Source organism: Pagrus major, chromosome 6, assembly GCF_040436345.1.
Source record: "Pagrus major chromosome 6, Pma_NU_1.0".
Lineage (NCBI taxonomy): Eukaryota > Metazoa > Chordata > Actinopteri > Spariformes > Sparidae > Pagrus > Pagrus major.
In genome coordinates, this window is record NC_133220.1 from 10,548,951 (window position 1) to 10,572,685 (window position 23,735).

The window sequence follows — 23,735 nt, forward strand, 5'->3', positions numbered from 1 at the left end:
ATGTTCTGTGTGCCTGTGCAGTACCATGAACACTAAATGGTCCCGACTAGCCAACATGGCCATGACAGTAAACTCTAGCTACACAGCAGCTGAGCTACACACAAGCCTCAACATCTAATTAACAGTTTTATTCATGAAAATATGTAAATCTTTAGCTCCAAAACATTGACATATCAATACATTTACAATACAGTGAAAGTAAATTGAGTAAAGAAAATGTGAACCATTCCAGGGAAAATCCAGAAGAATAAGAGGAAGTGAAACACACAAAGCTAGAGACCATTTTGTAAGTTGGATCACACTTCGTTTTGATCTCAACTACACACCTAAGAAGTTTCGTGACTGTATCTTTCATGCTTTTGATGCTATTGCGCTGACCAAATCTTTCCACAGACCAACAGACAGACAGAAATATAAAAGGCCAGATACTCAGATTAGCTTCTGTGGTAGTTTCTGTAGTATTTTGCCATAATGACTCACACATACATACAGACAAAGTGAAAACATCACCAGCTGAAGCTGTTACTACTGGTAGCGAGCGCTTAACTTCCTGTTAACATTTCCTGTTATGGGAAAGTGCAAACTTGAAAACACACTTAATGACATACAAAAAAGTAACATTATGTTAGTTCCCATAATAAAAGCTCTGAGTAACTTTCAAAATATAAGTTTCCGCCAAGTCCTCACAGAAATGTACAATGGCCACTTGAAAATCAAAGAGCAACAACATACACACTATTGCATGATGTCACCTCATTTCACGTTCCACAATACTGCTAAAAATCTGTTCCAAGTGAGACAAACCTGATGTCAAACACACATACTGTAGATAAAAGGTCTGACCTAAAGAAACTCTCAAAACCAGCCAGGCTGTTTCTTTCTTTTGAAAGTAAATTATCATCCTGATGATCAATCACTCTTCAGGGAAATACAGCCTTTCACCATCTGAGTTTCATTCTCCCAAGAAGTCCCTGGCAAACTGATGAAGTAGCCACAAAGCCCTCCATTTCTTTATACCACCCATGATTGTGTATTTGCACCAAATTGTATTTGAAATGTATTCAAACAACAGATATGTAGAGTACCATTTTTGATGTTTAAATCACTGTTGGGCTGCCTGATATGTTGAGAAAATCATGTTGGGATTATTTTAACAGATAATGAGATTTCTGTATGATTCAGGATTAGTGGTAATGATCATTTTTGCATCACAGTTTTCATTTTCACTATAAAAACTATTAAATTCATCTGGAGTCTGTGCCAAACAGATATGTTGTCATACATCTGGAGAACCAGATTTGTAGGGTAGGGCATCTCTGCAGCACTACAGCACTTCATTTTAATGCTGTTCTGTCACACATTTAAAAGAAAAAAAAAATGGCTTCTTGCGATTTACACTCGACCATATGGAGGTTTTGTTTACATTGCAATTAATTGTGCAGCCCTGATTCACTGTATGTTTTGTTTTCTTTCTCTAAATTATCATACTGACTTCTATAAACGTCTGTTTGTTTAGGAGGTGTGTGCATCTCCCAGTCCGTGAAGATTCCCCGGGAGCCCAAACAATTAGAGTTTGACAAGGTCATCAGGCGTCTCAGAGAAAACCCAAACGCAAGAGTTGTCATAATGTTTGCCAATGAAGACGATATCAGGTAAGACCCTGTGGTGGCTACACAACACTCCTTTGAAGATTAGAATAACACGACCGCAGGCAGACTGCACAGAAACATATGGGAACACAGCCGTTTCAGTCCAGCTCTGCCAGACCACTGTAATGAATTGCAAAACAAAATCAAAGTGGAGCTGGTCAGGATGCTGACCTTATCCACGGCAACATCTGTTTCTTCACCTTTGCAGGCGGCTACTCCATGCAGCTAAAAAGGCCAACCAGACAGGTCATTTCATCTGGGTGGGTTCGGACAGCTGGGGCTCAAAGATCTCTCCGGTTGTGCACCAGGAGGAGATGGCAGAGGGAGCAGTCACCATCCTGCCCAAGCGGCAGTCCATCAAAGGTACAGAGAAGAGCACTATGCATACATCAGATGTCCCTGTATAATAAAAGCTTGTGCATATTTCATTGAAATATTCTTTTCATGTGATACAGAGCTCTGTCTGTTTGCAGGAGAATAAGAGTTGCTTTGTAATGCTTAACCATTAATCATTTGATCAAAGGTCCACAAACTAAAATTCAATAAAACAAAGCCACAAGTAAATTGAGCATACGCAATATTCAATCAATTATACTGTAGAACACATCAGAGCTCCGGCTCACTGTTGTTTACACTGACACTGACTGTGTCAATGACAATGAACCCATTGATCTGTCTAGGGTTTGATCGTTACTTCATCAGCCGAACTCTGGAAAACAACAGAAGGAATATCTGGTTTGCTGAGTTCTGGGAGAACAACTTCAACTGCAAACTCAGCCGCCACGCCGTGAAGAAAGGGTCCGGCCTCAAAAAGTGCACAAGTAAGATATTCTCCTGTTGTGGGGGAAAGCTGTTTAATGTTGTTTTTGTTCAAACTTTCAAGCGTCTTGAATCCTTTTGATGTCTGGAGGAAGACGACACATTGGGCTCATGGTGAAAGTGTTATGACAGCGCTGCCCACCTGTAAAAAGTGGAAACGCTATACGTTCAATATTCAGAATCAATCTCACAGCTCATTTCAGGGCTGTGCTGAATTTCTGCTGAGTCTAGTGTGTTTACCCACATGGCTATAACAAGTGAGTGGCTTAGCTGGGCAGCATGGTTAAAGCTTCAGGCTCAGTGCCATACGTTATCCAGCTGTGGATGGCACATTCTGTCTTGAGGCAGAAAAACACTCCCCCTTCTTTATTAAGATTTAAAAACCAATTACATGTAAGTTTTACAACAGATGAGGGTTAAACTACTGTTGTCTGCGGGTTTTCCTTACATAAGACTTCCTTACCTTCATCATTTTTAAGTTTAATTACTTTCTAAAAATCTACACAGATCAGTAACAGCTTGCTGCACTAATAGAAATCAATTTAAATGATGCTTCCAATGATTATATACATTTTGAACGGTTATACACAGGCTATTGGGTGTGCATTTAAGATATTCTTGATACAGTATTTTGCCAGGTCGACTGTCTTTTTTGCATTAGTGCCTGGCCACTAATGTGTATTTGTAGTAAAAGCAGGTTAAAACGACTTATTGATATACCAATCAGAAGAATTTAGATTTAGAAAAGAAGTATTTTTTGTTTCCTGCAGTTTCCCCAAGACATTTAAGATGATCAGCTTGAAGCTAACAGGGCAGCTAATGTTTACAGTTACAACCATCTTCACAGATTTCAAAGCGTGCATTTTCGCATCCACCTTTTTCCCTTTTTAGGTGTTTTTTTAACCACATTTGAGGGATCATTGCAAAAAATGTGCTTGTATCTGCCGATATATATATACAAACGGAATTTATTTACCCTCCAAAATTGTCGATTATCTTGTCAGGCTCTAAAAAATAGTACAAAAAAATAACCGTTGAGCATCTACAGAGTTTAATCTTGAGTAAAACTACAAAGATAAAATAAAATGGCCCCTGCACACTGAATAGATGCTCCCAAAAACATATTTATACATTTAAGTACAATTACGTGTGTGCTAAATAAATCTTAATGACATTTTCATATTACGTATATATGACTTATTTCAAGGAACCAGACTTTTTATCTGCAGTTGGGAATGTTTGCTCTCCCGAAGTGATGAGGCCAGCTGAGGACATAGCTCATATCACAATCTAATGCAAAAATTTGTATTATCAAGTTTACATTTATAAACAACAGCTCCATTCAGATTCTGTTTATATTTCAAATATGGCAGGATCATGCCATATGTCATTGAACCCTAAATAATGCACACACCATCAATGTTTATTTGAAATTTAAAGATGGCTTACTTTACATTAATGTGCAACGAATAAAGAAAATGTAAAACAGTACAAGATTAAGTTACGTAACATTGGGAGATGGGTTATTGGGTATCCACAGGGAGGAAAAGCAGGAAGACATCCCAGATAGATCAACATATCATTACAGGACACAAAGTCGCAAAATCATTCACTCTCACATTCATACTTAAGGGCAATTTTCAGTCTCTTGAATGACTGAATAATATGCCTTTTGGCAGGAACCACACACACACTCCAGAGAACCAAAGCAACAATCTTCTTGCTGTGAGGTGACAGTGATAACCGCTGAGCCACCACGCTGCCCTGGAGGCAGATGTCTGTATGCACAAAATGCACATACGCTACAGACATTGGTATTTAAAAGCACCAACGTGTCGTGACAGTATGCCAACAGGACATCAACACATGCATTACACAATAGTTTCCCAGACTTCAGTGACCAAGCTGAGTTTCACATAAGGCAGCATTTTAGCTAAGAAAAAGAAAACATGAAAGAGAGAATCTGGACAAAACATTTTAGTCTTATTTGCCTTTATTGAGTTCCATAATCAGTCGAATTTATGAATGTGTAAAATTCGTCTTCTGCAATTATGATCTTATTGTACCTTTAACCGAAATACACAATGTGTTCATGCTCAGTGTCAGTAAAATTAAACACAGCACAATCTACAGCTTCAAAAAGGACAATAAAGTTGAACCAGTACATTGCATCCTTCATGAAGGCAGGATTAAATGCAGAACTGTTTTGGCTCGCTGTACCTACTGTAATAAACTAGTAGCTGAGTGAACAACAATACGCATATGCCAGTAACAGCTGTGCATTATGGTTTGGTGATAGCATGTAGATAGCATGAACTCTTACAGAAATGTGTGACATATCAGAGGTTTTGCTATAACATTTATACCGTGGGTAGCTATCCCTTTAATGTCTCGAGCTGTAATAGATGACTCACTATGCAGAGCTGCTTCATAGCACTATTGGATTTTCAGCATATTTTTATCAATTTGATGGTAAACCTTAATTTGTCAGGTAGTTAATTCACTGGATATTCCACGAGCAGTTCCCATCTAAATATGTTTATTAAAAGGTTTCTCAGTCAAGTTTATGGAAAATGTAATATATCACTATTAGGGCTGGGTTAAAAAACAAATCATTTTCTGATTCAAATCAATCTTCTTCTAATAGATGCCTTTTACTATGGATGAGGTTCCAAAATTAACGTTTGCAAAGTAGAGCTGGGCAATAAATCAGTATTTTATCGTTATCATGATATGAGACTTTACAGTTTTAGAATTTGGATATTGTTATATCGCAACATGTCATACATGTTTCCTGGTTTTAAAGGCTGCATTACAGTAAAGTGATGTCATTTCCTGAATTTAACAGACCGTTCTGATTGTTCTAATACCTGCCTTTACCTATTTAGATACTATATCCACATAACTAATGATTATTGATCAAAAATGTCATTGTATTAATGTTTCGTCATCCCTAAAATATGGATACAGAGGGTATTTTGTCATAAATATCAGAAGATTTGAAGAGGCTTCTGTCCTGTGCTGTCTGTCTTTGTCTGAGTTTTGCTCACACAGTACAAGGACAGGCACTTTATGGTATACTCAGGTGCACATTGTAAAGTGCTGCATTAAAATCTGCATTATTTGTCTTTGTTGAAATATATAGTCCCACATTTGTCATTACTTTCTTGTTCTTTCAGTACAACATTATTAAAAACTAGATGCTGAAATCATAACAAAATCAGTCATTTCTTCTATTCATTACTCTGTAGGCAGATTTCAACCACAAATATCTGAAACCATTAAATTCCTAAACATAATTAAATACTTTTAATAATGCTCCACATTAGAGAACTCCATCTACAATTTACAGCCTTAGTTCTCCCAGAACTGTTCTCATATCCAAACAAAATTGGTTGTATCTGAAATATCCCGTAATTAATCAATACAGACTCAAATTGGATCGTAAACCGAATTGGGACCTTGTGATGGAATCAAATCAAGTCGGGAAGTCAGTAGCAATACCCAGCTCTAATAACTATAAACTGTAAAGAATATTAAAAGTATATTGCCCATCCCTACTGTGCAGAACTACTCAAATCCTGCCAGGACAATGTTACCAGTGCCAGACAAAGCACAGAGATTTTGATATATTACGTCCAGTAATAACTGTTGACGTGCATTTTTATATAAGTGTGGGAGTGATCGACACGCTCATATATTTGATGTAGGAGGACCCCAGTGTAGAGACTCAAAACTCAGGAGAACCTTGATGCTCATGTATTTATAGAATCAGGACTTAACAAAGAAAGGTCTTGGCACAACACTAAACAACTAACACAGCACTGCTGAAACAGTACAGACTCACTTAATGCACTTGAGAGAAACTACAGCTTTTACTCAAGAGGTGGACTGTAAAACCAACAGCTGGCAACGTCTTCACAGGCAGTGACACTAAGTACAAGAAAGAACACAGAGGGTTTTATGTAGGGTAACACTCAGGTGGCTAAGATAATACTGATAGATGAGTTAGTCTCAGATTTGGATGGAGTGACCCCTGGTTACCTGCCAAAGGAAATGCTGGCGAGAACAGAGATCTCCTTGAAGAGCTCAAGTGATGGTTTAGGACGTCTTATCAGCATCCTGAATAATACTTGGATCATTTGTTTACATTAGCTGAGGCGTAAAATATGGAACAGTGTGCATAGCTGGTGTATATTTCTGTAGTTGTGCAGCCATGATCTTTTGGTCTTGAGTCTAAAGAGAGTTTTATGAATCTGTCCTTGGAGTAATAATACAGAAGGTTATGTACAGTATGTTTTACCGAGGGGACCCAAACACAATACAAGCAGAGGCAGGTAGGTAGAAAAACAAAAAGTGAGCTTTAACAACACGCAGAAGTCTCAAAAATCCAAAATGCAAGCAACAAAAAGGCAGGTGACAAAGAAGCTGGCAACAAGGAGAATCCAAGAAAACTAAAGAGTAACACAAAAATGGAGGATAAATCATAAAGCCATGGGGAACGCAGGGGGCACACGAGGACCAGTCAACAAACACAGGAGACACAGGACTGATATGAGGACAAAAGCAGACAAACCGACAAAGAGTAAAGGTTTTTTAGTTTAATGTATTATTATGAAGTAAACGTTAATGAAATAATAAAAATAATAAAATGGCTATAGAATAATGACACCATGGTTCCTATAATCCTTGCCTGCACTGCAGTTTGGTCTAGCACGGGCACGAAAACTCCCATAAAAATGAATACTGACCGGCGATCCAGTTCAGTGGGTGTCAGTTTCCACTTTAAGCTGAAAAAAAAATCGGTTTTAAAAACAATAACAAATACATTTATGGATGAAAGATGTGGAAGCAGATATGTAACTGAAGATTAATAGTATTTTACTATTCTCACACCAGCCACAGTCTGTTCTCCCTGCTGCCGTGTGGTAAAAGATACAGAAGTATCCGCTGCTGTTCCACCAGACTATGAAGCAGCTTCTCCTCCTGAACTCATCCTCAACACTCCAACATAAAAATGAAGGGGGGCAATAATCTTTATTATTCTTTTGGCCAATAAATCCCATAAAATGACCAAAACAAACAATGCTACAGTTTGTTTGGACATTCAGGTGTGTTATGCTTGTAGCAGCTGAAGTGGCCTGGAGCTGTTCGCCTCAAGCAGAGATGTGGAGCAGGCTACAGAGGTCTGCTAATTTCCCTCTGAAGCCACACAATGCTTTATACTTTTTTTTTTTTAAACTTTTTTTTGCATATGCAGTCGTACTCCCCAATTATGTCAACATACTTTGATGTGTAAATCGATGGTGTGCCCCTTTAACAACATCAGGCAGGTGGCAGGTGAAAACTCAAAATAAACATCAATGGCCAGAGCCAAAAAACACATCACCCAGCGAAACAGGGTGCCTCAGTGATAGGGTTTTAATAGTTTCTGGAGGTCTTGTGGTAGAGGAATAAGACTCAAATATCTGAAATTGGCTAAATGGGCAGCACTTTTTAGTAGAAATCATGAAATGTCATTGTATCAAGGGTCTTAAGAAAATTATAAAATATCACCAGACTTGGGCTGCTTGAAAATGTGAGTCTGTTCACAAGGTTTCTATTTTATTTGCAGGCTTGTAAACAAGTAAGACAGGAAGCAGTCAACCAAATAATTGACTGAAGTGATCATAATACTGTAAGACATCAAAAACCCAGTCAAAGTTAATACAATACAAATACTTTACCTAAGTGTTTGTACTCTAAATGCTCAAGGTACAAATTTTAACTCTCTTGGTGCAGAGGTGCCCACATCAACATAGTAAAGACTCGCTATAGTGGGAGTGAATGCGGTAGGCACCTATATAATGCAGTCAGTAGCTCGCCTATCTCATTACGGATGTTTTAGTGTTTGGCTCTGCATCACGGGGTGATGGAGTCTCGCAGCATTTGTTTGAGGTTAAAATGGGACACTCGTGCCTCATCACTGGTGGAGAGCTTTTCATTGTCTCTGAGGCCACTGTGAGAGAAGCTCATGGGGCGTACCTCAGAATTATCAGTGTCCTGAGAGGGTTAGTCTCCTCAGCGTGATCAAAGGATAAGGAGGGCATGAGTGACTTGGAAAAAAGTATGACTTGTCTTTTATCTGTGAATGAAGGAGATGTAAAAGTGATATTGATTAATTTGGAAAGGAGAGGCAAGGTAGAGCAAGGACCCAGCTCATAGGCTGCTTATTCCTCCAGCGTATTAATGATGTGGGGGAGCAGCAGGAAACACAGCAATGCAGATAAAGCAAACATGCTCTGCTTTTTCATCCAAGCATCTATTTTTTAAACCGCTTATCCTGTTCAGGGTGGCAGGGGGCTGGAGCCTTTCCCAGCATGCACTGGGTTAGAGGTTTTGTGCCAGTTTGTTACAAGGGGGATTTTCTTTTGCACAATGAAAATAAATAGAACACAGAATAGTGCTTTGATGAAAATATCATATTATTGTTATTTTTCTGCCCATTGTGAGTTGGATTTAAAACTGTGATTAATTTATAGAAATTAAATTAAGGATTCATGATGTGGATTTTTTCAGCCGTTAGCAGACACCAATTACCTCTTCTCAAGATAACTGATAACTCCACATTTTTGTATTTTCCTAACCTGTAGTTTGTGCATATTAGAGGGTTGGAAAGGCTAAGATGGAGTGAGCAAAGATGGATGATTTAATAGTCCATAGCTTTAATAAGATTTGTGTTGTTAAAACTCTCCCCTCCTCTCTGAACCCTCGCAGAACATGTGTTGTAAATTGCAACAGTATTGTTTTCCTCTGAAACTGAAAAAACAAAAAACAAAAAACGTCCACACCAGCAAAAACATGTCTGACTCTCTAGCCTACACGGCACGGCTCTTTCCAGGTGCAGCAGTTTGATGTCATTAAGTGACAAAGTCATGCTGTGCTTGTTGTTGTTGTTCTCCTCCTCCCTCTTTTCTTTGTGTTTATTGGTGGATCACAAACCAACTTTGAAGGTCAATTTTATTCAATTCGCCCAAAACTCATAAGTGGGCTTTACAATCTGTACGGTGAACAACATCCTCTGTCTTGAAAGCCTCGATTCGAGTGAGGGAAAAACTCCCACACAAAATCCTTGTTGCGGAGAGGAAAAAAAATAAGGAAACCTCAAGAAGAGCCACAGAGGAAGGATACCTCTCCCAGGATGTACACGCATGCAAAAGATGTTGCGTGTACATAACAGATTAATTACAGAGTATACACATTTCAATGACAAAATATCTGATACAAGGAGATTATATAAAATATATGTAAAGAATATGGATCCAGGAAGACGACTGAGGAGGTCCGAGCCACACAACCTGCTCTCCACCATGGTGACCTGGAAGAGGACAGGCAACACAGGATAATTAGCAAGAAAATATCAGAATTAAAAAAAAGTACAGATACAACAAGGTTGTAAAATGATGTGAACGATCCATGGGGGGCCCTAAGGGTTATGACGTCCCACCAACTTGTCTTCATAGTATTAAACAAGATACGTTTATATTTAGCACAATCAAACTTATTCATACATGAAAATAATAAGAAAACAAAACAAAAGACAGATCAATTATGTTGCTTGTTTTAAGGATGCGTAGTAGCCGACTAAAACTAGTAAAACTGATTAATACTGATTGGCTACTTAGTTTATTAGTTATAACTACTCTGCACTATTTGCTGGAAGTTCAATGTTATATTGCCTTAATATAACCAGGTCTGGACCTCTAAATGTGGTTCCAGTATTGAGTTTTTGGGTATTTGTTGTTGCACATCTTCAGGGCACATTAACATTGTACTGTATGTGGAGCAATTAAGCTGCAGGCTTCATAAAGGTGACAATAATAAATAATAAAATAATAAAACCATAGCAATTTTGTAATGACAGTAGCAGAAGCAACAAATGACCTAGGGACAGAAAAATTGTCTAAATTAAATTTTAAAAATCTAATCATTATTATCACTAACAGGAAGTAAAAGTTGTCTCAGATCAACCAAACTGCAGCAAGAGAAAGACTGCAGGGAGTATCCACAGGCGAACAGACAGGGATTGTTGAACTGAACACTAGTTCAGGAAAAGGCAGAGCTTCTGTCAGTATACTGCTGTCTAACATGATCCAAACACCAGGAGCCTTTAGATATAAGATAAAAGTTCACTTTGGACAGCAACAAAACACGCTTAATTTTTTAACGTTTCCGTCTAGACATCAAAACAATACAGACTGTAGTGTTGTGATTGAAAAAAAAAAGTACAGACAACGGTGTACGGAGAATGTAGGACAGACGAGAGCACTGATAAAATCAACAGTAAGCAGCCAAAATCTGAGTAAACTTCTCAGAGCTTGTAAAGACATAAATGCTGTAATTTATATTTAAATGAACGGCTCTTAGAATTTGAAAGTTCACAATTTTGATGTTAAACAGTTATCCTTTTTGCTCTGAAGTAGAAGTCTAATCAGTCAGTGTGTTGAATTCCAATTCCAGGTTCTCAAATACGAAGATATGCTTCTTTCTGTCTTTTAAATCCTGTAAATTCAATATCTTCTTTTGGGTTTTGGTTGGAAAAAGACAGTTTTTTCAAAGACATCATCTTGGGCTTTAGTTGTGATGGACATTTATTATTTTACTGTATCCTGATTTTATATAAGAATAAGAATGTTTTTAATCAAAAACATATTTCACAGATTAATCAATGATGAAAATAGTTGATAGTTCAAACTGTAAAAAAAAGACAAAAATAGCATGTTGAGCTATAAAATCTGAGTCAAATTTTAAGATGAACCAAATTATGAAATAGAAGAGCATATACAACGCCAGTGTCACATTCATTTAAGGGGCAGCCCAACTGCCTTGGCAGGAAAAGACGGGATGGCCCATGGCCAACTGCAAGCAGAAAAAATGGTCAAAGGTCTGAGCCCACACACACTGTCACAAAATGTCTTGTGTGACACCTCAGAGTGGAAAACACCCACACTTTGCCTCTGCTTTGCTTAATCTGAATGGATTTCACTGCAAGCAAAACGCCAGCCTGGAGCCTGGAAAAACGTGTGCGAAAGAGCCAAAATGCCAACGAGGAGGGAGCCGGAGAGAGACTGGCGGGGGGAGAAAAGGGAAATGGTCTTATGGAGAAGAGACAATACAAAGTTAGTGTGGGTGGCCTGCCAAGCCTGCGAGAGAAATATCACTCTCACACCCATTCTGGCTCGCAGGATTCCCCATGGCATAAGCATGTCGGCCAAACTGTGACAATCTCGGTCCAATCAAGGCCCTGTGGCCCTTAATTACTGAGCCGTAACCTCCAACAATAATTCATGCATTTCAAAAGCTCATGAGATAATCGGGGACATTAAAACGCCTCTGGTCTTCGGCGAGGAGCTGGAGATGTAGTAAATGAAAGATGGCTAACAGAGAGAGACCTTTGCTGATTCGGGGGCTAGAACTCTTTCAGATTGAAGTGGCTGTTGAAAATTGCTTGAACCATAAGAGGACAGATGTTGCATGATAAATGACTGCTCTGTCACAGAATGTTTTATTATGGTTCGCTTGTATCCAACACTTTAACCGAAGCTGATAACCTCATATATAACGACCACATATATAATACATAAATATACATGACTGTCATTATTCTGACTGTCATTCAACATTTGAGGGCCATTTTTCTTGTCCCCTGGTGCAGTTGAATAGAAAACATCATGCTGTGTGTGTGTGTGTGTGTTTGAACATTTACATACACAGATCAGCCATAACATTTAAACCACCTGCTTTGTATTGTTTGTTGCTGATTGTTTGTGTCGCCAAAACAGCTCTGATACATCTCGGCAGAGAGACTCATGACTTCTGGGGGTTTCCTGTGGTGTCTGACACTGGGACATTTGTAGTGGATCCTTCAGGTCCTGTGGGTTGGGTGCTGGGGCCTCCATGGATCACACTGGTTCATGCACAGCCCACAGATGCTTGTCAGATTGGGATCTGTGGACTTTTGGGATCAGATTAACGCCTTGAGCTCTTTGTCACTATCCTTGGGCCATTCCTGAGCAGTTATTGTGGTGTGTCAGGGCGCATTGTCCTGCAGGGGGGACCACTGCTATTAGCTAGTGTTGTCCAGGAGGTTGTTTACATGGTCTACATTGGTGAAAAAAGCAAATTACTTGTTCAAGGCTCTGGGCCTGAAAATATGACTACAGTATTCCCTCAGAAACCCTCAATATATCATAATAATGAATGAAATCACTTAATATCTCGCCACAGGTAAGATCATGATTAAGGGTAATTATGGTAATTATACACTAGCAGGTACAGGGTTGAACGTAGATTTAAAATAGATGTTTCTTCTGGTGTCTCCTTGTTCCATTCAATATTTGGGCTCTGAATCAGTGTTACTCAACAAGATCAATCAGTAGATGTGTCATTCCTCAGAAACACACATTTTGATTTGGGGCTGATTAGGGCATTTACTGTTGACTCTGTACTGTGGTGCTTCAGTCCAAACTGTAGCCAGTAGAAGAATGACTAAATCACAAAAAAGATTTTTTTTCTGCATCGCTCTGTTGAGAGAAAATGTTTTCATAACCACTCATATTGAATAACATGTAGACTGAAGCTGTTAAATCTGTGATAGGCCAACATCAGCCAGTAGAATTGGTGGATTGATGTATTGATTGGACTTTAGTGTGTACCTTTAAAGTTGGTGCAGTCAGTCAATAAACACAAAGAAGAAGAAGAAGTGCGGCATATTGTTCCTGAGTAGAGCCACAGTGCAGTCAAGAATCAAACTCTGGTGGTGTGGATGTTTTTTTGGCCACATTTGGGCCTTCCATATGTTGAGCTTGAAAAATAATTACTGCTCTTTAAAATGTTTTGCAAAAAAATAAAGGACATATATTTTGAACTAGATGGTTTTTTTTTTTTGTAGGTACTTTTTGTTCTGTTGTATCCTGTATGCTTTTGGTTTTTTACAATATAAATGCAGGAAAGTATATTATCCAAACCAAATTGTTTTTAATTTTAATCACAGTTGCCACTATTTCACTTTTTTTTTTTTTTACCAAATGCAATTGCAAGCAATTCAGCTGCACAGCTACACACAGCATCATCATGTAATTTTGCACCCAACAGTTATTATTCAGGAAATTTCTGCAGGAGATCCCCCCACTGTGTGCTAATTAACTCGCTAAGCTTAATTGAATTCCATTTAGCAGGTAAATAAATATATGCCGCTCTATCATTAGCTCATCCCTGGTAATTAGTCTATTGTTATTCTAAATTGAACACACCTGCTTTTTATAATCTCTTTTCCACATACAGTGGAGTTACATTGAGACAGCTTTAAGATTTGAGGCTCGTGAGGAGAAAGTTAGGATTTACATGTTGTATATCCCGCAAAGACCCCACCTCCTCATAGCAATTAACAATCACAAAAACCTACGGAACAACCTGGGCCAGGATTAATAAAGCCCTATCCCAAGTTATTACATTGAGCCTATGAGCGGATTATCCCTGTCCTGTGAATGGATGTCTCCATTTCCTGCTTCTCTGGCTCCTCACTGTATTGGCTTCTAAATACACCCAGGCAATAAAGACTTAATTCACAGTCGGACATTCAGTCAAGCAGGTCTGGTTTCCTGGATTCGATCACATTGGAAGGTGTATCAATTTTGTAAAGTCGCTAATGGAAAATGGCAATGCATGTAATAGTGACTGGCACTGACATGTGAGTCCAAGACCTAATGTGAGCAAAATCTCACCGAGGGAAATTCATGTATTCCTTCTGGAGAGACAAGAAAGAGTTTTTGTTTTTAACTGATGAGATTTCCCAGAGGAGAAAACCTTGCACTCCAGATATTGGAATTGATTTACTCCACTGCAGCGATCCAGATATTTACCTTCTAGCTAATTGCAAGCGGCAAGACCCATTCAGTATAGAAAGAATAAGACTCACCGAGGAGCAATGCATTTTCTTTCTATGCCTTTTGGACACATGCCACACCCTCCATTTAAAAGCCTCAGCTCATTCCAAGTGATTCACACAGATTTGTCCCGTTTAACCTGAGCTGCGTTCCAAAGTGGGGGTGACACGAGGCCAGAAGTGTTGAAAAGACAAGTTTTAGAGATTGTTGGTTGTTATTCTCTAATTGAGTTTCAAGATGGATCTTTTCAAACCCTCTTTTCGGTGCTATTATGCATATTGGTTGTCAGGAACTAGCACTTAATACGCTGCTTCATAATCAGCCTACTTCAAACAGGGGTCGAGCAAACTCACAAGTAGCTAATTCTTAAAGACTGAACCATTCATAAAAAAACACTTGAATCTGAATAAATTTTGCTTGATTGCATGTGTTACAGGTCTTCTTCTTGATTGAGTGTTTCAAATCCACTTTAGTCTCCCTCACGATTGTTTAACTACATGGATACAAATCTGGCTCAACCTCACACTTGACATAGCTAACAATGAGCCAAACGGGTGAACAGAGAGGATGCATTTTCCATGATTTGAGCACATGTACCTATTTACTAAACTGCACACATTCAGTATAATTATGCATCTAATGTTGGATTTACTCTTTGTTTTTTGTTTTTTTTACAGATCAGGAGCGGATAGGAAAGGACTCAAACTATGAGCAGGAGGGAAAGGTGCAGTTTGTGATTGATGCAGTCTATGCCATGGCTCATGCCCTGCACAACATGCACCAGGAGCTCTGCCCGGGGAAGGTGGGCCTCTGCGCTAGAATGGATCCCATCAACGGCACTCATCTGCTGAAGCACATCCGCCGTCTAAACTTTGCAGGTCAGTCACGTTTGTCTCAACTCAAGAGGCCTTATAATGTGAGCTTTTTTGTTCATTTAAATCCAGACAGCGTGCACCAAGAACTGAGTCTGCAACATGTTCATGTTCACAATACACCCAAAAGTTTACCAAGTTGACTACAAAATGGGCTGAGATTACAAGCAAGTGTTTTTTGTGCAATTGCTTTTTGAAATGGGCTAGAGGACACACTGTCCACTGGAGTGTAAGCCAACAGGTTACAGTTGCTGCTTTTCTGTGCTAAAAACCAAACAAAAACTGAGGATAGTCGTATTAAACTGACATGGTTTGATCAAAAAGTGCAAAAAGGAAGAAAAAAAAAGGGTATGAGTGCTTCCTGAACTCAAATTCAGTTTGTTAGAGGTGCTTTTTGGATAGGGATACACATGTAACTCCGAGCCACACTCTTTTGAACAAATACAATAAAGACATTTTACTAGTTCAGAAGAGAGTGCCTTGGAGTTTTCTTGTGAAATGATTTGATACTTAAATGAAACCTGGACTGTGAAACACAAGCACTGTGTATTCAGCCCGTTCAAGGTGGGAATGTTGCACCATTTATCTGCCTCACTGTTGAATGATCACCGAAGGAGGCGACATTATGCCAGTGGTGTTGATTCAGTTTAAAAAGACAAAAAACAAAGCCGGCGTAATGACTGGTCTTCATCACAGCAGTATTGTGAGATGTCTATCTAAAAGGGGGTCACAAAGAGTTTTTAAGAGACTATGTGTTACCCCCACGGTCTAGGGGTGTGGGTGTGAAACATAAAGACGAGAGTCGGAGAGTGTAAATCAGTTCAAAAGACTTCAAGGTAAACCAAGACCAAAATAACAAACAAAAGCCAAACTATCCCTCCAATGAAAACTACCTAAACCCAAACAAAAAATGTCAGTTCATCCCTACACTTTGTGCCATATACTATATCTAGCTCCAACCCAAGCAGTATCAAAGTCGTTTAGCAAAGCTAGTGTGCTATCACGAGCACAGGTAATTAGGCTCGCTAAACACATTCACTTCTAACACCAAAGTTATGAAGTTATGAAGACGAAGCCCCTGGATTGGCAGTGCCGATTGTTATCTGGTACCTTCCAGTCGTTGAAAGAGAAAGATCAATCTCGCTCTCAACAGCATTTTACCAAAATATACACGATAGACAATACAAATATTGCTGGGCCTGTAACACTATCGCACAAGATCTCATATGAGATGTGATTGGATCATTTATAGCAGATCCAGGGTCAGTTTGCTGTGAAACATTACTGACATCGTTTGTGTACATTTGATAATCAGGTTCAAAATCGAAATTACCATTTCACTATTATGGAAAAACGAAGACTGCTTCCAGCTAAATGCTAAGGTCCTCATGCTAACATTAGCACTACAGCTATGCATACATAGGTATATTTTTTATCAGGTGCTGTCTCAATGCCAAAATCCAATGATCTCTCTAAGGAGCTAAGGAAAAAGGGTTAGATGTGTATAAATCTAGCAAGGGCTTTAAGAAAATATCTGGAAAAAAATTATTCCACTGCTCAGAAAATCATATACAAATGAGGAAGATTTCAGATTACTGCCAACTTGTCCAGACCAGGCTGACCCAGCAAATTGATCCCAAGATGTCAATATTGGTGACTGTGTCATGGTCTGCAGCTTCATTCGCTGCCTCGGGACCTGTTCAAATGTGAGGCCATCTGTTAAGAAGTCAAAACTGAAGAATTGGACCTTCCAACAGAAGTGAATCTGCAAAAAAAGTCTGAAAAAGAAGGAATGCAGGCTTCATGGATTGATATGAAGCAGGTTTTACATGCATTGAGTTATTTATGCCAAGTACTAGTTACTGAAGCCAAGGGTGTACTTACTTTTTCTCAAGATGGAAGTAATATAAGTTTTTGTATCTCACTATTTTCTGTTGAATTTACTCACCTTTTATCCATACATAAAGTTTCAGTGAAGATCATATATTAATCGACCTTTATGTCCAAAAAAGAGAAACGTTTGATGGGCTGCACTCACTTTTCCACTTGGCTTTAGCACCACATTTCTTAGCAATCCATCCAATAGTTGTTGAGACATTTCACCTTGAGCCGAAAATATCAACATGCTGCTTGCGCAACAGGAAAACTCAGAGAATCACCAAAGTCATGAGGATTTTCTTCTTGCAACTATGAATGTTTGACAAAATTGAATTACAGTCCATCAAACATTAGTTGAGATAGTTCAGTCTGGACCAAAGTGGTGGACGAACCAACAGGCTGAGATTGCATTCCTCAGAGCTATGCTGCTTCTTCTGCTGTATGACCCACTTTCCATTTCCTCCACGTGGCTTTACATTATACCGAGCTATCACTCAAGTTCACATTCATGACTAGCATATTAAAAATTAACTGCTTTCACACTAGGCGCAGTGATCCAGAGTTTCATTATGTAGACAATTTCTTTTTAAAGCAAAGCAATTTAAGACAATTAAAATTCTTTCTCAGAGACTTGAGTATGCAGTGTTTGCACAGATAAATTATTCATTTGAACACTAACTCTTCAAGCTAATCTTTCATTCTAATAACTACTTGTTGCATTGGCAGAATGTCAATTCAATGTTTTATTCATATTGAGAAGTAAAAGAAAATATTTTCCTTTGCTGTGCAGGCTTTGGTGTAACAGAAGATCAGGGACATTTTTATTATGACAGGGAGGGTGCCACAGTTAATAAATGGTTTTGTACACGAGGCATGTTCAGGTTGGGACATATATTACTATTCTGTTTAGTGAGTACAAACTAACTCATGCCTGGACTGAACCACTGCTGCCAGAGCCAATCCCAATCATTCTGCCCGAGGTGGTGTTGATTACTGAACACATGAGCAGAACATGTGCAGTTTGTTTTTGTCAGACCAACTTGCATCCAGCATCCTTAAAATAACTGAAAAAATACCACTAAAATGGTGAGAATCAGGATGAGATCAACGCAGGTTTTATCCACGTTGTTGAGTTGACTTCCAGAAAAAAACAACTCTTAAATTGACACGTGTCTGATCAACCTGCAGGACCTTTAGTTTCCTGCTTCGTGTAACCCAGTGCTTAAATTGTAAATTAAAAGGTCCTACAACACAGACAGAGTGCTGTTCCTGCAAGTCAGGAGGAGCAAAAAAGTGAGGGAACACATGAAAAATTTAATATAACATCCTTGCTGTGCCTGCAGCACAGTGGACAACGTCTGGGGGCTAGCAGTTAACAAAACTAAAACTGTTGTGACAAAGTGAGCATTATTTATTAATCAGGGCATTCACAATAATCACTCAAAATCAGCACAGAGAGGTGTGTAGTAAAAGCGGATTAACATAACTTTGCTCGCACTCTTTCCTCTTTTTCTCTGTCTCTCCTTGACTGTCCCTTCACCTCCCTGACGACTCGTCTTTCCTGTTTGTGGGCGGCTACAATGGGGGAAAATGGAATTATGGCCAAAAGATCTACAAACAGCTACAAAAAGCAGCAGGCTAAGACACCAAACTAGGTGACCGGGGGAGGATTATAGTGATGATATGCCAAAATACACTCAAAAGCATAAATCTCATGCCATCTTATCAGAAAATATGATTTAAAATACCTGCAAAACAGAGACACAAGCGATCTTGGAAGGAAAGGACAAATTAAGCCCTGGTGTAATCTCTACTGTAGCTTCTGTGTTGACTAACATCTGTCGGATGATTTATACAGTTAAAAAACACAAATTAACAATTAGCTAATATTAACACAATGTCAGACTAAATAAAGTAAGAAAAACAAAAGAGAAAAAAAAAGAAAGAAAGAAAGAAAGAAAGATCAGGTTTATAGAGGAGGCTGGTATCTATGACTAAGTACGGTTTGATGCAGGTCCAAAAAAAACCCAATCCGGATCTAGTGGATTTGAATGTGTTTTCATACAGGGTAGTCTAGGGATAGAAACCTGCAGCTACCACCTGCAGCTGAGATAATGGGGATTCAGAGAGGTTTTAGAAAAGTATCCAAACGGATTTGACAGATTTTGGTGCGGATCCAGATCTGTGGGGAGAGTAAACTAGACTACGCTCAGCAGGCGAACGTTTAGCAGAGTTTTAAATCTTATACCCAACGAGATCAGCTTAAATTATAGGTAAGCTGTTATGGGTGGTTTGACTTTGATATTGGATTAGGCTTGATTGAATTAAAGGGGACTGTTGGGCCTTTATGGAGGTATGCACTCTACTGAATGCCATTCTATTTTTTTCAAGAATTGCTGTCACTTATAACAACAAGCCATTAGTTTAAGTTATTACTTAGCTTATCGGGTTACTTCCTTTTAAGAGGTTGTTGCTGTGGCAACCAAGCTCTCTTCTGTTTTTTTTGCTACAATAAGAATGTATACAGGTACGTACGTTTAGGTAAGAATGGGGAATAGGAATTTCACTGCCCTCAGTAACCAGTAAGTAAGTAAAATCAGTAAGTTTATCAATGAAATACATCCCATGACTTGATAGAAACCAGGTGGAAAAAGTTAACAGTCTGTTCAGTCATTATGATGCCCTAAATCCCCAACTGCAGCAGCGGAGCTGCCCAGAATACAAGAGCATGTGTAAAAAAACAACTGATGGACTGCTGTTCACAACAGGCACTGCTGGGTTCACTGGTTCTCATGGTCTGTTTGAAACAGCATCTGTCTTCTCTTTTTAAAAACTTCTACATCTGATAGTCTGGGTAAATTTGGTTTATACAATTGTCAACTGAAGAATATGTTAGTTTCCCCCTGGCACATACTGATGTTTAACTCCATCTCTAAATATGTATAGATGTATTTATTTTTTCTGTACATTAAAGACAGTACTGAGCCTGGCATCAAATTCAGAGTTTGAGTTTTAAATGCAAACACTGTGGGAAAACATGGCAGCTTTTATTCCTCCTTTTGGAAATGATGGTTGGAGTTTTGGACGGACTTATTGACTTTTTGTGTTTTTACGTACATTTTCTGTTCTGCCCTTTTGTTTGAACTCACCTTAGACTAGACTTCCTTGTGTTTGGCTTGACTGTTGAGGGTTTATTCTGTAATATTATCTTCCTGAGTTTTCTGCTTTTTCTTGATTGTCAAAGCACTTTGTAAACTCTGTTTTTTTAAATGTGCTATATAAATAACGGTTTTTATTATTATATTATCAGAAAACAAAGTCAGTGCATGATGAATAAAATATTCTATTACAATAGCACCAGGTACTCATGTTAAATATCCTTTGTAAGAGTGGAAATAAAAGTCTTATTTATGTATGTAGATTGGCATTACACCCCCAAAAGAGATCAACATTTAAAAAGATTGTTTGCACAGTGAGGCCTGAGTGGTGCTTTTTGACAAGTGGCTTCAACAAGGTTTTCAGCCTGAAGCAGGGACTTGAAGCTCCATTGCAGTTGGTCGTTTTCAGCTGAATTTTGTTCTCGGCAGCAAACTGTATTAATGTTACAACACCATCTGACCAGAGGGGTTGCCTTGAGGTTACACTGCACTCTGCGTCTAATTGCGTCAGCACACAGCAGTATATTGAACTTGTACAGATACATAAAACAACAGCTAAGCCTGGACTGTGTATTATATTTTCAAAGACAGTATTTATCTCTGTGCTGTGTGATATTAGTATGTTACGCACCAGTAAGCACACAGGGCAATCATCCCTATTTTTCTTACAAACAAAATGTAAAAGTAGGTCATTTTTTGTCGTGATGAATCATTCTTGAGGCTGAGCCAGCAAGAATCTATTGTTACAGATTTCTGTTTGTTGTCAGCAGTTTCAGCGGACATCTGCTAAAAATAATTCACATTTCATCCTCTGCAGGGCTGCACTGCTCTCAAGAGTCCAGCCAGACCATATCCATAGCAAATGTATTATGTCTTAGGTTGCATATGTAATGAAACTCAGCTGATAAAGGTCAAATGTCAAAGAGCTTTTCAAAAAGAGTTCATAGTGGTCATACCCCTGGCAGGCTCAAAAAGCCATGTATCTATGATATCTCAGTGGGCTGTCAGGGTCTCACCAGGGGACACAGTTAGCTCACTGATGACAGATAACCTTTGAGAAAAGATGAAAAGCAATCTGACAAAAGTATTTCCTTGGTCAGGATTTCTGTCAGGAGTGCTTTCTCAATCTTGCTTTTTCACACAGATGGATCTCAAGTTATAGCTGTTTATTTATTCCAAATCAGAAACCTCTTAAGCTCATTCAGCAGCCACCATCGCTGCGGCCAACAAAGCAGAAGAATCAGACACATCCAGCCCATCTTCATGCACAGTTTGACACTCTTTAGAGCTTCTCTCTTTCTGGTTCCCACCTCAGATGCATCTAAGAGTTGTTTAGACTTCAGTAGGCCACAATTGAATGAAGCTTCCCACAGTGTTTCATGTCTCTTGCTATCACATCAGGGAAAGTGTTTTTTGCTTTGCTGCAGACGAACAAGCTGTGGCCTTTACGCTGTCGCGCTCACCTGGGACGGCGGTTATGAGTGTGGAATAAAGGTGAGCTCGGTGGGTTTTCCATCACTGCTCACGACCTCTTCTCAAGGATGTGCTAAGTCTTCATTGGTGTGCAATTCAAAAGTTACTTCTAGAGTGTTTTTTAAACATGGTTTTTGAATAACGCAAAATGTCAGTTTTTCTTTTAATGGCTTGACGCCCAGCGCTGTTATTCACAATAATCTGACTGTCAGCACCTTGGCATGATAAGAATGTACCGCTCTCACCATAAAGCCTCTTCATCATAGCATGGTATCTACTTCTGTCACCTGTTGTACACATACTGTAAGATTTCCAAGTACAAAAAAATAGATAGGTTATGTGAATAACAAATAGTGACTAAGACAGGCCTTTATTTCCCAAGCTGAATCTTTTTATTTTTCCGTTATGCATCACCATGTTTTGTGACCCTCTTTCTTTTGTTATACACTATGAAAATTGAGATAGCGCGTCCGCTCAATTTTCAAAATATCGGGATCTACAGCACAACGAACTCAGACATGTTAACAATAAACACACTTAAAACAGACAAAAAACTAAACTATTTAACTATGTAGCCTCAACCACAGTAGAAGCACAAAACTCAAGGAAAAATGACAAAATAAACACAGTCTGAGCACGTCAACAACATCAAGCAGGCATGACACTCCTCATGCTCATCCGCATGCTCCTCAAACACTCCCAGTGGGATATAAAGCCGCATGGAGAATGGAACAAAACAGCTTCGGACATGCCAGGTTACAGAGGAGGTACCTAGTGGAATCAGGGGGATAGAAGCTTCCTCCATCTGCAACAAATTCGCAAAGGGACGAAACTCAAAGCAATTTGGTGGATATCTGAATGTCTGTGCATGTGTCTTTTAATATGACAGTATCTGGTTGTATGTCAACCAGCGCTTATGGGAAAACATAAAAAACTTCCGTCATACGTATAGCACTAGGCTGTATTTATTGTGTCATTTTATATATTTAGTGTGAACAGCCTAAATAACAATACTGTTGACCAGCCAGCCTGATGGCTTATGTGACTGGATAATGCAGTGTGACGTCGGGTTGCGATTCTCCAAAAGTTGATTGTCTTTCAGCTGCTGATTTAAGGATACATTAATGGCACAACGCGACGCCTAATTTGGTCTGAATGAGGCCTCAGTCAGTTTGCTGACTTCATGACTTCTCTTGACTTGTGCTAGTGTTACACTATGTTTCACGTCTCATGTTGAATGGTTTCATCACAAAAGTTGAACAAGCAACTGATTAAAAATGAACCTTGGAAAAATTAAAGGAAAATTCATCCATTGTTATTTGTTGTCGTGATAAATTCAGGATAATGTTCATTTCCACACCAATACTCATCATGTCATACTCAGTTTGTTTAGCGGAACAGAAATGCTGTTTTTACTCACTTAATTCAAGTTGTTTCTTTTTTTGGTTTTTCATTTGTCCAGTTACAGTCACAGTGGTGGAAATGCAAAATCAATCCAAAACCGAGTAGTGCTAGGCCTTCAGATGTGATTGGATAAACGGCATTAGAAAAGGGAAGCACGTAAGGCTAACATAAGACACACTTGCACTGAGCCAAGGATGTTGTTAAAAAGCCTTTATCTGTGAGGGCATCTCAGAGTTAAAAATCACAAAGGAGTTGAAGTCGTACTGATAGAAACTGAAAACGCACACTTGCAAACGCAGCAGACCCAGCTGGAGTTATTCAATGAATGAAAACAGTATTTCTGTTTGAAAAGGAGAAACTAAGAGCAGCAAATTGGTGAATATGCCATGACTCTGTCGTTGTACTAAAAGAATTAGCGCTGTGAAAGTGTACATTATGGTGAATTTATCATGGTAGTTTATTGAGAATTGCTAAACCCTCCTCAATGTCTTAACCTGCCCTTTATTTGTTCATGCTGGTTATTATAGGAGACTCATTAACTGAATACTGGTGTCTATG

The 23,735-nt window shown here is 38.9% G+C and overlaps 1 protein-coding gene across 2 annotated transcripts in view; it reads left to right on the top strand.

Annotated features, from left to right (window-relative positions):
• LOC140998835 (metabotropic glutamate receptor 4-like) overlaps positions 1-23,735 on the top strand; it is a 161,315-nt gene that overhangs the window by 115,211 nt on the left and 22,369 nt on the right. For both annotated transcript variants that reach the window (XM_073469226.1, XM_073469227.1), the window contains exons 4-7: positions 1,517-1,652; positions 1,858-2,012; positions 2,330-2,470; positions 15,070-15,270. In XM_073469226.1, coding sequence (XP_073325327.1) covers positions 1,517-1,652; positions 1,858-2,012; positions 2,330-2,470; positions 15,070-15,270 — 633 coding nt within the window. The remainder of the gene's footprint in view (positions 1-1,516; positions 1,653-1,857; positions 2,013-2,329; positions 2,471-15,069; positions 15,271-23,735) is intronic.